The 14,040-nt window shown below is 42.8% G+C and overlaps 1 protein-coding gene across 1 annotated transcript in view; it reads left to right on the forward strand.

The window, feature by feature from the left end:
* The window catches only part of LOC105283841 (agrin), a 360,457-nt gene that overhangs the window by 218,343 nt on the left and 128,074 nt on the right, over positions 1 to 14,040 (forward strand). The window contains exon 5 of the mRNA XM_026968792.1: positions 11,877 to 12,086. Within this exon, the coding sequence (XP_026824593.1) occupies positions 11,877 to 12,086 (210 nt within the window). The remainder of the gene's footprint in view (positions 1 to 11,876; positions 12,087 to 14,040) is intronic.

The raw sequence follows: 14,040 nt of genomic DNA on the forward strand, positions 1-14,040 counted from the left end.
GAAATAAAAGGGTACCCCCGCGGGCGCGCGCACTTTCGCAATCGCTTATTTACTCGGTGCTGCTGTCGGACCCTTCGTAACTGTATGTTCAACCAACTTTAGTGTTCAACTGCCGTTAATTGGGTTACACTCTCCTTCTCATGCTCGACCACGACCGCATTACACGTACCAACTGACTCATCCCTCATGCGGAACTGAACCAGCTGACCATGGCGTCTTCTTCGCTTGGAATCGCAGGAAGATGAAACAGCCAAGGTGAACCGGCAAAGGCAAATCGACCAAGATGAACTGGTCGGTTACTTCGACAAACAGGAAACAGTATATCTCATGGTGCTACATAAGCAATATCGCTGAAAGTGATAAACAAATCGCTGGAAATAATTCACGTTAGTCCTACAATTTTTTAGAATTTTCCATTAGTTTTCTTTGTTAGTTTCTTCCAAGCGTTCGAAATTTTCTCCGACGCTTTAAACAATAATAAAATTTACAATGCAGATACCATAGGAAAACAATTCAGAAGTGAGTTATAGATTCGTGCATCTATGTATTAATTTGTAGATTTAATGGTACGTAAATCCATGCGCATGTGAATTCAGAACATAGTGGATTGTAGTGAGTAATTGTATATGCATGTAGATTATCATCTATTTCCTTTTCTTGAAAGTTCCCACAGTTAAAAGAAGAAGTTACCTTTATAGGAAGCGAGTTAAATTGACCAAAATAAATGAATAGACCAAGTGTAATTAGCTTATCATAACTTGGTTATTATTTCATTATAATGACAATTATTGTTGCATTATCGACATTTTGAATGAACAGTACACAGAGTGGACTAATTAGTGGCGTGTATATAAATTATTCCGGCAATTATCAATTAATCGTTTGCATATAATGATGACAATTAGTTAATTATTAATGATAGCAGATGGCTTACTTCAGTGGTAATTAAACGCTACGGTACTTCGCAACAATTTATTTACTTGCATACTCGTTCTATTCTGCTATTTTGGGGGTCTATTACGTATCTCTTCACGGAGTGAAAATATGCAAATTTACTAGTATATTTATAATTTAATTGGTCAACACCTAGTGAATTTGCTCACTTTTCGCATTTTCACTCCGTGAAGAGATACGTAATAGACCCCCTGTTTCCCAATTGATAACTGCCAATTTACTCAAACAATTCGACAATCTTAACTAATAAATTCTTGATAAATAGCAAAAACTGTTCTTATACACGAGCAAAATATAAAAATAACATGGAAAATGTGCGATATTAGAAAAGTACTAAAGAAAAATAAATTTTATGCATAAATGTTTAAGTAACTGAATAGTTCCAGCAAAGAAATTTATGATTAAATTTCGTGACTACTATTACCACATAAGTATCGACTCTTACGCAAGCACGCAAACTGTTTGCATAGTTACAGCTAGATATTTAGCTAGAAATCTTTTTACCAAAGCCGTGGTAATGTTATCAAACGATCGAAATCGAAAGAACCAAACGACCTCACTTAATAATGCTTGATAGCAGTACAGAACTTTACAGGAAGCTGAAAATGTCGCTTAAATACATAGTTTGCTGCATCTTGCCGTTAAATATTATACGTACACACAGTTACTGTGCGTAACGCGTATTAAACACGCGAATAGATCGCTAAACTAGTAGCTAATCAAAGCCTATGCTCTGTGATTACGTTCGCTTGTAACCACAGTAAGTCCGTGCTTAGATCGAGTTCACCTCTTTGATGATCGAATAATAATTATCTCGCTTAATGAACCGTGGATGGAGAGTACCTTTTCTATCTTCGGTAAGATCGCTCGGTATCTGCATCCGATAGATTTCAATTCTTGATATTTGCTCGAGCATGAGTAGAATTCATCAACGATTGCACAATTATTTCAAACTGATTTGTCAAACATCTCATAAATGATGCTGCTACGTGCGCGTGAAGCATGCTCAGTTAAAAAGCTTAGAAAAGATACTCATCGTCAGTTGCATCGTGAGAGAGGCAGCAGCCGGCAATTGAACGGCTAATTAAATCAAGCACGATGCACGCGCGCCGACACTTTGCTGGTGTTCTCGGCTCTCTCTTCCTCTCCCCCCCCCCTCTCTCTCTATCCTGTTTTCATTTACCTCCGACAGCTTCTAATTTCGCAACATCGTCGCCATCCGGCTCATCTGACGCGTCTCGATACACCCACGCCACGATGTCAAAACGTAATTTACAGCGGCCCTTTACAAACCACGGAGAAGCCCTGTGCTCTCTACACGTTTACGAGGGAACTCGCCCCGTTTGACAACGCGGAGCCGCGCAGCGAGAAGTCAGACACGAAATCGATAGACTCGCGCATTTATATCCCTCTCGATAACGGGCTAGCGTGAGTGACCGCCGGGCTTTCACATGAAGCCCTTTTCCCTAGCCCCATTTTCCACCCCCGAGCTTTTTGTTAGCCGGTACCGAGGCGAGGGAGCGATCTGTTGACAGATTACACGCGAAAAGTATTAATAACGTTCGCCGTGCCGTCCTCGGCCGGTCCCTTGGACATGCTTCGCATACGAAAGTCACAAAGGGGGAAAGTCGCCTTTCTCCTCCAAGAATGTCGAGCTCTCGCCACATCGTCGTCGTCGACGTCCCACGTCGACACGAGAAATCCGCGATTCCGAATCTGGACGGGTGGCGGCAAGTCATCGCTTAAAATGAAAACGTACCGCGAGAAAAATTCCCGCATTCGATATATCTCTTTTGCCTCACTTTACATGCGGTACCGTCTTTCAATATTTTGCGATGGCGGGCATTTCATTGCGCACATCGACACGGCGTCGACGGTATTTGTGGATATATTAAAAATGTGCACACAACATTGTCAATATATACCTCGCATGTTCTTTTCAGACACGAATATTGAAACAAGAACTAAAGTACATATTTAAAAATATTAATGGTGATTTCTCTGATATCAAGATATCAAGATATCGGTGTGCTATCAGTAAATAGAAATAAATTGAGGAACAGAATTCGTGATGATTTAATAATTTCATATTAATAATTGTCAGAAACTCTGATATATTGTATGATATACGTATGATATATTTATTCATGTCACGACTATTAACTAAATATGGTCGAGCATCGAAATCTGTACTTTGAAGAATAAAAGTATCCCTTGACAACGCTATCTCTCCTCTGTTTATCGCGATGTGAGTGTCCGCTTCCGGACAGATTACGAATATAACCGCGCGGTTAAAACGATCGTAAACGGTTATGCTCAAGGTGGCCGTATTGTGCAGATAATGGCTAAAGTTAAGGACGTCGATCGTCGAACGAGCTCGTTTCCGCGCGTATCTCTGGCGCACCACAACACGTTGTCTCTACTTTAAAGACAGACGGAAGAGAAATGTAGACACATGCCACACATACGTGTCACGCAAGTTAACAATTTTGCACTTTGTGTCCAATGATTTTCACATTGAACACAATACAAGAGAACAGAATTCATCTAATACTGAATAATCGAAGAGAAGAATAGTAAAGAATAGTAAAATGATAATTTTACTATTAATAAACAAATTTTGTTTTATCCAAGTTTCCTTTTTTGTAAAACAGAGCTTTTTTATATGCAATAATATCTCATTCGAATATTTGAACATCGAATGGCTTCCGCAATGCAAATGCAATGCAAAATTTTCTCATGTATAATGCGAGTTCAATTACAAAGAGCAATATATATCGTTGTTGGCTATTACTAACTCTTCGTTATGATGTATTCTCTTTCATGTATTATATTGAATTACACCCGAAACAAGTATTGCCAAATTGCGTGCGCTGTATTAAGATTTATGCATGAAACTGATTTGGGACATTATTTTGCGCCAAAGATTGGCGTTTCAGTTCGACGATAAATTATCGACGTATCGAGCTCGCGAAATAACTTCCTCCCTTATTGTGCATAAACTATTGCGCGCGCGCGCGCCACGCACTCTCGCATTTTCGCACGCAAAAGCACCGGTGTAATGAGCAAATAATTATTGGCCCTTTAATACTCGCTACGCTTTTATCTGCGTTTCAGCAACATGCCTGCGCTCATAATGGAACTTGCAATTCCGAGGTAGATGAAATTCAGCGGCAGAGTTTCGAGCGGATGAATCGCTATCGCCGGCGAAATTCGCAAAGGTTTTATCTTGCAGCGTCAATAATGCAACGCTACGCTCGACATCATAACGACATCGTTGCAAATAACGTCACAATGAATGCCACATTTGCGTATAACGTATGGTCATGAATTACATACATGATCGTGATATAACGTCAATATATAACGTTTAGAAGAAGTATTCGTTATCATGCATGCAGCAATCGATTACATAGCGTACGATAGCGATGGATGATTCTGTCATCTCATTATTAAATCACGAAAAATCTTCAATATCAAGACTTTCTCATTCAATAAAATGTCTCGAGTGCAATCATGCATATACTTCTCACTTATAAAACTCCATAATTTATTGTTTCTTTTCTTTTGGCGAAGAATCGATCCCAAGAATTCTCGGATATCCGCGATCGAGGAAACGATACGGTAGTTGCCAGGCGGGTGAATAACACAGGCGGCGTGAATAACGTCGAACGAGTAAATCACTGGGGGCGCCGAGAAGGGGTGAAATTCACATCAGGGGATAGAGGGGTGTTCACCCTCGGTCGGTCGGTGGCGGGCAAGCGGGGCAAGCCGTGAAGTAACATTCGGCGCGCGCGACGGCGCGACTGTAAATTACGCGTAACAATAAACGCCGCGATTTCTCGCGGCGATTAGAAGCGAAACGAGGTGCTGGCTCGCTCGCGGAATCTTGGCGCGAGTAGGAGGACCAAAGCGTGTTAAGCGCACACTGATCGAATGGCCGGGCTGTTGACCCGACTATACCGCTGCTGCTACCAGCAGCCGGCGGCTGGCTGACTACAGATGGTGGTTGCTACTTAACGCGCGGACCTGCTTACCGTAACGCGCGGCGAAGCTTTGCGCTCCGCGCCGCTGCTGTAAACTGCGTGAAATACGGTGCGATCGCATCGCCCGCGTGTACGGTAAGAAAGGAGCCGGTCTCATTTCCGGGATATCTACGGTCAGCGGAAACTAGATCTCGCGCGGCTGCGATAAGCGGCCGTGGAGCTCGCGAAAGTCGAGGATTGCACCGATGCGCGCCGGACACGCGATACGTAAAAAAGCACCGCGAAAATATCGAGGGAGAAGGACGCCGGGGAATTACACAGAGAGAAGATATTTGAATGGAGGATTAATGAAGGATTAATGAAGGATTGCGGTTACGTTGTTTCTTTCCGTGTACATGCACTTTTCAACGAATTTCGAGTAAGCTCTCAGGAGGAAATTCCAGATTTAAGGGCCAGCGGAAACTTTCAGTGTATAAAATAATGTCTACAATTATCGCGAATTTTAGATATTTAAATTATCAAAGCTAAAAGTTGTGAGAGACTATTACGATGTGCGCGATTCCCTCTTTCAATTTTCTGAACGCACAAACCTCACAAACGCCACATCGCAGAGGAATAAACTGTAAAGGAAGCCTCAAAACATTCTCCGCATGCATTGAGAATATTTCTCCATCATGATGCAAGTGGCCTGCCACGCAGGCTAACATCGCCTCCTGGTTGCACTATGTTACCACTATAAGTGCAGCGATCATCACTCCTCACGCAGAGCTCGCTGTGCGTGCGTATCTCGGGCATCGCAACGTGACGAGCGAATTCGTCCACTCGCGAGGGCACTTAATTAATCGTCCGCGCGATCACAGATTCGCGGGGATGTATACTCGGCCGATGAAATTAATCGAAGCACCGCACCGACCCGATGTGTACCACGACAAGCCGATAAGCCGCGCGTCGACCCAGCTCGAAGCTCGGCAGGCACCTCTTTACTTACACGCGGTTCATATTGTTCCGAGTTGGCGGACGCGACGAGTAGATCTGAAACCCGTTTAATTAATTATACCGACGATTCGATCGCCGCGGTAAACGAAGCGGGACATTAATCACGGGCCGCGGCCGGACGTCGCGACGTTTGCAACGTGTTCATATCGCGGGCGTTCTCACCGCTCGCGGAAAAGAGTTCCATTCGCACCGCAATTAAGCCCGCGATCCGTCTTCGTCGACCGGCGGGACTTGGCAACCGGGATTAATTACTTGCAACCGGCGTTTTATTCCGGAAGCGACGCGACGCGCGCGCGCCGACTTTCTTCTCACGATCCTTCCGTCCATGCCGCATTAATTGACCGGAAAAGGGCGTCCTTCGCTCGCGCGCGTTGTCACGTCGAGACGAATGCAGCGCATGTACGCTGCTCGCAGAAACGCGCACGGAACTCGTTCAGACATATATCGTGCAGAATAATTCACGATTAAAGACGTAGTACAATTGCAGGACATATTGGATCGCGAAATGTACGGAAAACATTTACATATTCAATTGTATCTCTGTCCAGTTATTTTCACAGATAAAAACGTAGCTAAGTGTATATGAAATTAAGGTCTAGAATTTTCATCGTAATCGGATCGAACTGATTCATGTCACGAACTTCACAGTTTATAACAAGCGCTATTTTTACTTGTGGAATTTACACAGGTTTCACTCCGCCGTTATCTTTTTGAATGATTGAATTTCCAACGATTCAATAAATTTCCCATGACTGACACAAACGTTTTTTTTCGGACATATGACTAGCGACAAATTGTCGCTCAATGAATCATACGTCCAGATCTATGTAACGCTCGGTGGTTTTCGTTAAGCGAAACGATTCCGTTACATGGTCACATATCTAACATTTATGTATAACCGCGTGTATCTGCGAAAAGAATTTAACATAGAATTTTTCTCATTGTTTTTAAATCGTAATTAACGTTGTGTTAATTTTATATATTACATCTCCTCAATTACATGCTTACTATTTTATCTGGAAGATAATATTGTATGCTATTGTCGACAAAATATACATATATTTATATAAACTCAGTAATCGCTTTACTTTAAAATTTAATAAAGATTGGCTTCGAACAGTTTAATTAAATTAATTTTCGTACCTAAATTTTATCGATCATTATGTTGATGCATCGTAATCGCAAATAGCGTGTTCTAACAACCGTGATTAGCCAGACAGCAAAATAAACATTAATCACTATTTATCTCCGTGAACGAATCTGCCAGAAAATCCTGCCTGAACGCAAATCACTTATCAATAGCAGCTAAACACGACAATCTCACAGCCAATATGATATACCTTATTTACGTGCGTCATAAAGAAGAAAAAATGAAGATACACGAAACGGTTTTATTATGACGGAACAGAAATAAAATCGATTTGCGAGACGATGTCTATAAGCCACAGGGAATACTCGAGTTGGAATGATATTTCAAGAAATACCGGTTGTATGTCTGTGAATGAATATCTCAGTTTCTAATTTTATTTATGTCATCCTCTGGCATATGCTTTTTACTTTAATAAAATTATGACTTAGATTGTTGAACATGTTTTTGAAATATTACCATTTATTTGTCTGTGATGAATATTATTACTTGTTATAAATATTAATACTTGATCGCATTTCGACAATTATCGAGAAAATCGCAAAAATAGTAATTATAGAAATGGTAAACTTAATACTTACGATTATGTAATAAACTCCATATTCAAATTATAGTTGAATTTTCCTCATATTTGTCTTTCATCTACACGTTTATTTTTTGTAAGTATCTAAAAAACGAATCTCTGTAATACATACGAAAATCAGCTCACGTTACCCCGGAAATTCGTGAAATTCGGAGCCTGCGACGCAAACCGGAAGGTATTTTTATTGAAAATTTGTGGTTGACCCGGTCACAAGTCACAAATACCGGCCCGTCACATTTTCCACATTGCGGGAAAATAACCCGTGTCCCGTGTCATATCCGGGCGGTTCCCCTGCACCCTTTCAGTATTGTTTACTGCGCAAATCCTCAGCATGGGGATCGGACAAATGGCGTTGTTGGCGGCCACCAAAAGTCACACCGACACTCTGCGGCGAGCAGTTTCGACGTGGCCCGCTGTAAACAATAGTCGGCGGAAGCGACGATGTCATTGAACCGGATATAATTTCGTTTGAAACGCATCGAGAGTCGGATGGGCGCCAACTGCGAAACGCGTTCTACTTTCGCCTGTAATAGGCAAGTTGTAAAATCGAAATCTGTAAAATCGAGAATTTTGTCCCGAGGTGTATCCATTAAAACGCCCATGGACTGGCTCGCGAAACGAAAGAGAAAAGCAAAAATTCGCCAGTTTTGCGATTCACGAAAAACCGCGACTGAAAGGCCGAAACTAAAATTCACACCAGGCACCGCGTGTTCGTCCGACGAGATTCTTTGCCGAAACTGAAATTCAAGTTTCTCTAAAATTTCATCATACATTTATATCTTCTATAACTGCTTACTTTTCAGCAGTAAATATTTTTATGAATATTAATAAATTGTTACGTTAACTGTTACGTTATTCTGAGTCTTTCTGCGTAAAATCCTTATATTGCAAGAAGTAAGATGCTCAAAAGAAGTTTGAGAATTTGCTTTGGTCGAATGAGGGACGCGAAGGATACGTTGCTCTTCAAATGTTCGCTCTTCTGAAGAACGTCTCAGGAGGAGAGCAACTCAGGTGGGACGTGTAAATAGAAAAAGGAACCCTAACGAGAGGCGATTCCTGGCGAGAAAACTCGCGCGGATCGTCAGCGATTCGCGGCACCGGAAACGGTTCTCGCAGCCGCTTCCGTTCCAGCGCGGGGGCAAGAAAGATCGGGGCTAGTTGCGAAAAACGGCTCTTTATCGCTTTCTTTTGGTCGCGGCACATGGACGACGTCGTTCGGCGACCGTTTCACATGGAATGGCCGGGAAATAAGAGAAGTACGAAGCACAAGGAACGCACGAAGAAAACCATCTTCTTTCCGTCCCCAGCAGCCATCGCGAAGGCGACTATCGAACCGACCAATGACTGCCGCGCGAGTTCGACGATTTTTTTTGCTGGGGATCAACTCGTCTGCTATATTAATGATCGCGCAGCTCGGATTATCCGTCAGGATTTCTCCACGCGGATCCATCTTCCTTGAACAGACTTTCCCGTAAAATTGATTGCATTCCGCGAGTCAGAGAAACGCTTGAAAAGGGACATGGCTGAAAAAGGAAGATACGAATTTAACCGGGAATTCGGACGATACTTGAATCGAATTTAATACAGCGCGTTTCCTACTTAGACACATTTTTCTTTCTTGATCGCGATGCAATTAAATGCTATTATATATTGCTATTATATATTATATATTATATATTATATATTGGTATATTATGTTGATTGATGAAAAACGAAGAGGACAAGAATTGCAGAGAAGAAAGGGCGAGAGTCCCTCAAGGCTCAGACGGAAAAAAGAAAACGAGACCGGACGCGTTTCCTGCTCTTTCCCGTGAGACCTGTGGCTGCTAATTATTTTTTCCAAGCGATTCCACCGTAATTGACGTTCTCCCATCGGACAGTTGACTCGTGACGGCTCTGCTGGGAAAGAGAACGCGAACTCTCGTGCGTTATTGCGTGTTACGACGAAGCTGACAGAGTGCCGTCGAAACTCGCTCGAGAAATAGACGGCACGTGATGCTGTATGTACGTGCGCGAATCGCTCTTTTGTTTGCGCGGCGATAAATAGAAACCAACCGGCCGTAAAACCCTCCATCAGCGCAGATTTTATCCCCTCACCCTCACAGTGATTTCTTACGGGTCGACTTAATGCCCGACTGGCTTCCGCTCGCGGCTTGAATAGCGAAAAAAGATGCTCAACTGGAATTAATAATTAATGACGTAACGGGGTAACGCAACGTAGCGCTTTTCAGCGGCATCAAGCAGTTGTTTGCGATTTATTCAAGAAGCCGCTATTGAATGAAAGTTGTGGGTGTCCATTGTTAATTTTCAACCGCGGAACGCTTCGCGAAGTCGATTAAATGACAGGCCATTTAGGGACTTTGAGGGATCGAGGGTGCGACCCACGAACCATTTTTAACCGGAGGTAAAAAGTAGACTGATTACCATAATAATGTCATTTAACGCCTTCACTGGAGCTTTTGTACGAGAACGTGATGAGAGAAGTCTGGTTCTTTCGGCGCCGCTCAGCATCGCAATTTGTTACAAAAATCATTTCAGACCTATTGACATTATATATTTTAAAAGCCATTAAAAAGTAACAATGCGCGAGCTACTCAAAGCGAAAAACGGAGAAGCAATGCAGATCTTCTTCGCAAAACCTCTGGTAGTCATCTCATCTACTCATTAATTTCAAACTGAGATATCTTAACGCACTTAAGCTTGAAACTAAATTTCCGCTAAACTCAGGCATCCTACAATTAACCGAAGAACACTCTGCGGAATGTCCTGTCTGAAAATTAATCTGGGACAATTGTTTTCAAGCATGTGCCAGCAACAATACCAGACAACCATCATTCTTACTAAACGGTTTTATAAGAATTACATACATTTAATATACGCTCATTGTATTAGGAGTGTGATTTAGTTTTGAGGGTTTTTTTTGCTCAAAAACGCATGTATTTAAATATGATAATGAATGAATACCTTAATCAAACTATTTTCCTTCGTTTTCTATAACTTTTTCCCATCTTTCTGGCAAGAGATGGATTCCACCACGATAAAATCACTCTTCTTTTCAGTTGATCCATTCGTCGGCGAATTTTCGCACTTCTTCGAAATTATGAAAGTGTGTATCCTCTAAAGCGTGTGCATCGACCGGAACAAATAATGATCGCATGGAGCAATGTCCGGAGAATACGCGGGGTGCGGTAAGACTTGCCATTCAAGCTCTAATAGTGTTTGTTTCACTGACAACGCAACGTGAGGTCGAGCGTTGTCACGAAGAAGAATCACTTTCCGTCGTTTACTCGCAATTGCTGGTCGTTTTTGGTCCAATGCTTGCTTCAACTTGTACAATTGGTGTCGATAACGATCAGCCGTGACAGTCTCATGCGGATTTAACAGCTCATAGTACACTATCCCACCAAATACAGAGCATTACTTTTGAACCGTGAATATTGCGTCTCGGGGTGGATGTTGATGGTTCGCCTGGATCCACCCATGATTTTCTGCGTTTCGGATTATCAAAATAGATGCACTTTTCATCCCCAGTAACAATCCGAGACAAAAGACTCTTCTTTTTTTGCCTGGCGATCAACGAAATGCAAATGTTCAACCGGTTCGCAATGGCACTTTCCGATAATTCATGTCGAACCCATTTCCCTTCTTTCTGAATTTTTCCCATTTCATGTAAATGTTTGGTAACTGTTGTACGATCAACATTTAATGCTCTGGCAAGTTCTGGAGTGGATTGTGTTGAATTTTCGTCCAATAATGCTTGCAAATCTGCATTTTCAAGCTTTCTTGGTTGTCCCGAGCGTTCTTTGTCCTTCACATCAGTATGACCACTTTTAAAGCGTCTAAACCAGTATTCACACGTCTTAAAACAAAAGCAACGCATGTCGAAAATGCTCTTTCGGAAGTTGCATTTTTACGATGATATAAACACGACTGTTATTGCATCTATTGCTATAATGCTACTAAATGTCATGGATAATGTCAAGACTGTAAGAAAGAACAGTTATCGGAAACAGCTATTGGAACAAACTGACACTACAGCCATCTGTTGCAAAACCCTCAAAACTAAATCACACTCCTAATACATTGAATTTAATAACCAGTAAAAATTTGAGAACAACTGGCTATTGGTGAAGCTAGCTTGAAACGCTTTGAAACGTTAGATGTATCCAGCGATTAAAACTAAACACGACGTATTTTACTCTCGTTTCAGAACCCTGCGAGAAGACGTACTGTGCTTGGGGTGCGACGTGCGTCGTATCCGAAGACGGCAAAGCTTTGTGTCAGTGTCCCGCGGATTGTCCGTTGACTTCCGATCCTGTCTGCGGCTCCGATGACATAACTTACACAAATTATTGCCATCTGCGGCAGGCCAGTTGCCAAAAGAGAAAGAACACCAGGGTGAAGCATCAGGGCGCGTGTGGTGAGTATTTAATTGATGAGTTGCTATTTTTTATATGTGTGTTCGGAAAAATTACGTCGAGCAGAGGCAGTGATTGAGGCACAATTATAGAATCTGCCATCTGTATCGCATCCGTGTGAAGTTAGCCCCTCCAATTTTGAAAATGCAAATTTTGATTTGCAATCCATAAGTTCCCGAGTCGAAATTTTGCGCCTACTTTAATGCTTTTAGCAGTCGTACGAACCTACTTTTAGGAAAATAGAACCTAGAACTCTTACATCGAAACTCAAACTCCTACAAACAGATGTTAAGATGCTATTTTGACCCTGCAACATTCGGCTATAATCTTGATCGTAGCCTGCTTTGACGCTCTAGCGGCAAAAAAGGAAATTTCGGACATATTTTAGTGTTAAAGTAGTAGCTAAATAGACGCTGAATAACGCCTCAAATGAAGAATTCGAGGTTGAATGTAGAACTAAAATTTCGACTCGGGTTTGCCCATCGTTTGCCCACGAATGCTCCGTTGGAATTTTCGTTTGCCCCTCCTTCGTTTAAAAGTAAACGCGGAAAATGGGGGATCTTTGTATGACATTTGCAAAGGGTCGTTCATGTCGACGGAACGACGCACGCGAGGCGCGTGTAATTATTAATAAAGATCATCAAATTCGAGAAGCTGCTGTTGATATTAATAATAATAAGTATAAGGCTCGTTCTCCACACACAACTTTGCCGTGCGACGCCGACTTGAACGTTTAATATCGGATCGATATGGTAATCGAGGAGTTAACACTTACCGCGAGGTGCAGAACGGTGGTCGGCCTCTCGACGAACTCCGAGATCAAAGCGATCCCACCCTCTCACGTACTTCGATCGTGTTACGCGCCGTATTCGGTCCCGCACCCTTCCGCAACCCCGCGCTTGAAATCGCGCGCGCGGATCCCACAATTGCGGGGCGTCGGGGAAGAAATTTGCATCGGCGGGACGCTCGCGCGCGCGTTATCGCCGTAATTTCCATGGAACATGCCGGATATCCCCGGGACGCGGGATAACGCATTCCATTTGCGTAACGCCTCGCGCGAGCCGCCGAAGTGTTTCGCCGCCGTTGATGTTGAAAAGGAGCATTGCGATGTATACATACATGCATACATACGCACGCTCATACAATGCGCGAGATGCGAGAATGTTGACACATACACAGACACGCGCACGCCCGCGTGCAGCTTCATCCTGAATAAAAGATCGTCTCGAGAATCAGCGCGCAGCGCCGGGCGGCCCCGTGCGGAATCCAGGGCGAGGCCGGGGCAAAAATCGCGTATCGGATGCTGGTTAATTCATGGCAGCCTGGAATCCCGCGGGATAGACGGACAAAAAGAGCGCGGGGAGTGATAAAGTACGTTTGGAGATATATACGAGAGTGCTGTCCACCTTTAGCTCTTGCGGCTTTCACATACATACGCGCTCCCTCTTCCACCCCGGGTGACGGCGTCGATTTTTTTGTCGATTATTTCGCGTTTAACTTTGAGGTATTATTTCGTCAGATCTTAGAGGAAGATCACGGAAGATCGGGGAGCACTTGCCCGGGTTATGTTGGGCGAATTAAAGTTTAAAAGGCTGCGCGCGATCTACGGATCCGAGGAAGTCGAGCTTGAAGGTTTCTCAGCTTGGCTTTGTCACCGCTTAACCCTGGCTGAGTAATGCAGGGTGTAATGGGGCCCGCGATAAGCGACTCATCTCACAGGTTTCTGCGTGACGTTAAATCGACAACATTAATCTTCCATCGTTATTCTTCCACTTCACTTTTGCAAGTGATCTTAGACGTTTCTTAGTACATTGTAATATATTGAAAAAAAAACGTTTCGTTCGATAACTTTTTACTCGTAAGAATTTATATCCTAATGGCAAATTTATCAGTGTTATTGGAGCTTCTGACGAGACCGCGATCGTTTTGGATAATTAATTTGCGAGCTATATAATC

This window comes from Ooceraea biroi, chromosome 4 (assembly GCF_003672135.1).
Source record: "Ooceraea biroi isolate clonal line C1 chromosome 4, Obir_v5.4, whole genome shotgun sequence".
Taxonomy (NCBI): domain Eukaryota; kingdom Metazoa; phylum Arthropoda; class Insecta; order Hymenoptera; family Formicidae; genus Ooceraea; species Ooceraea biroi.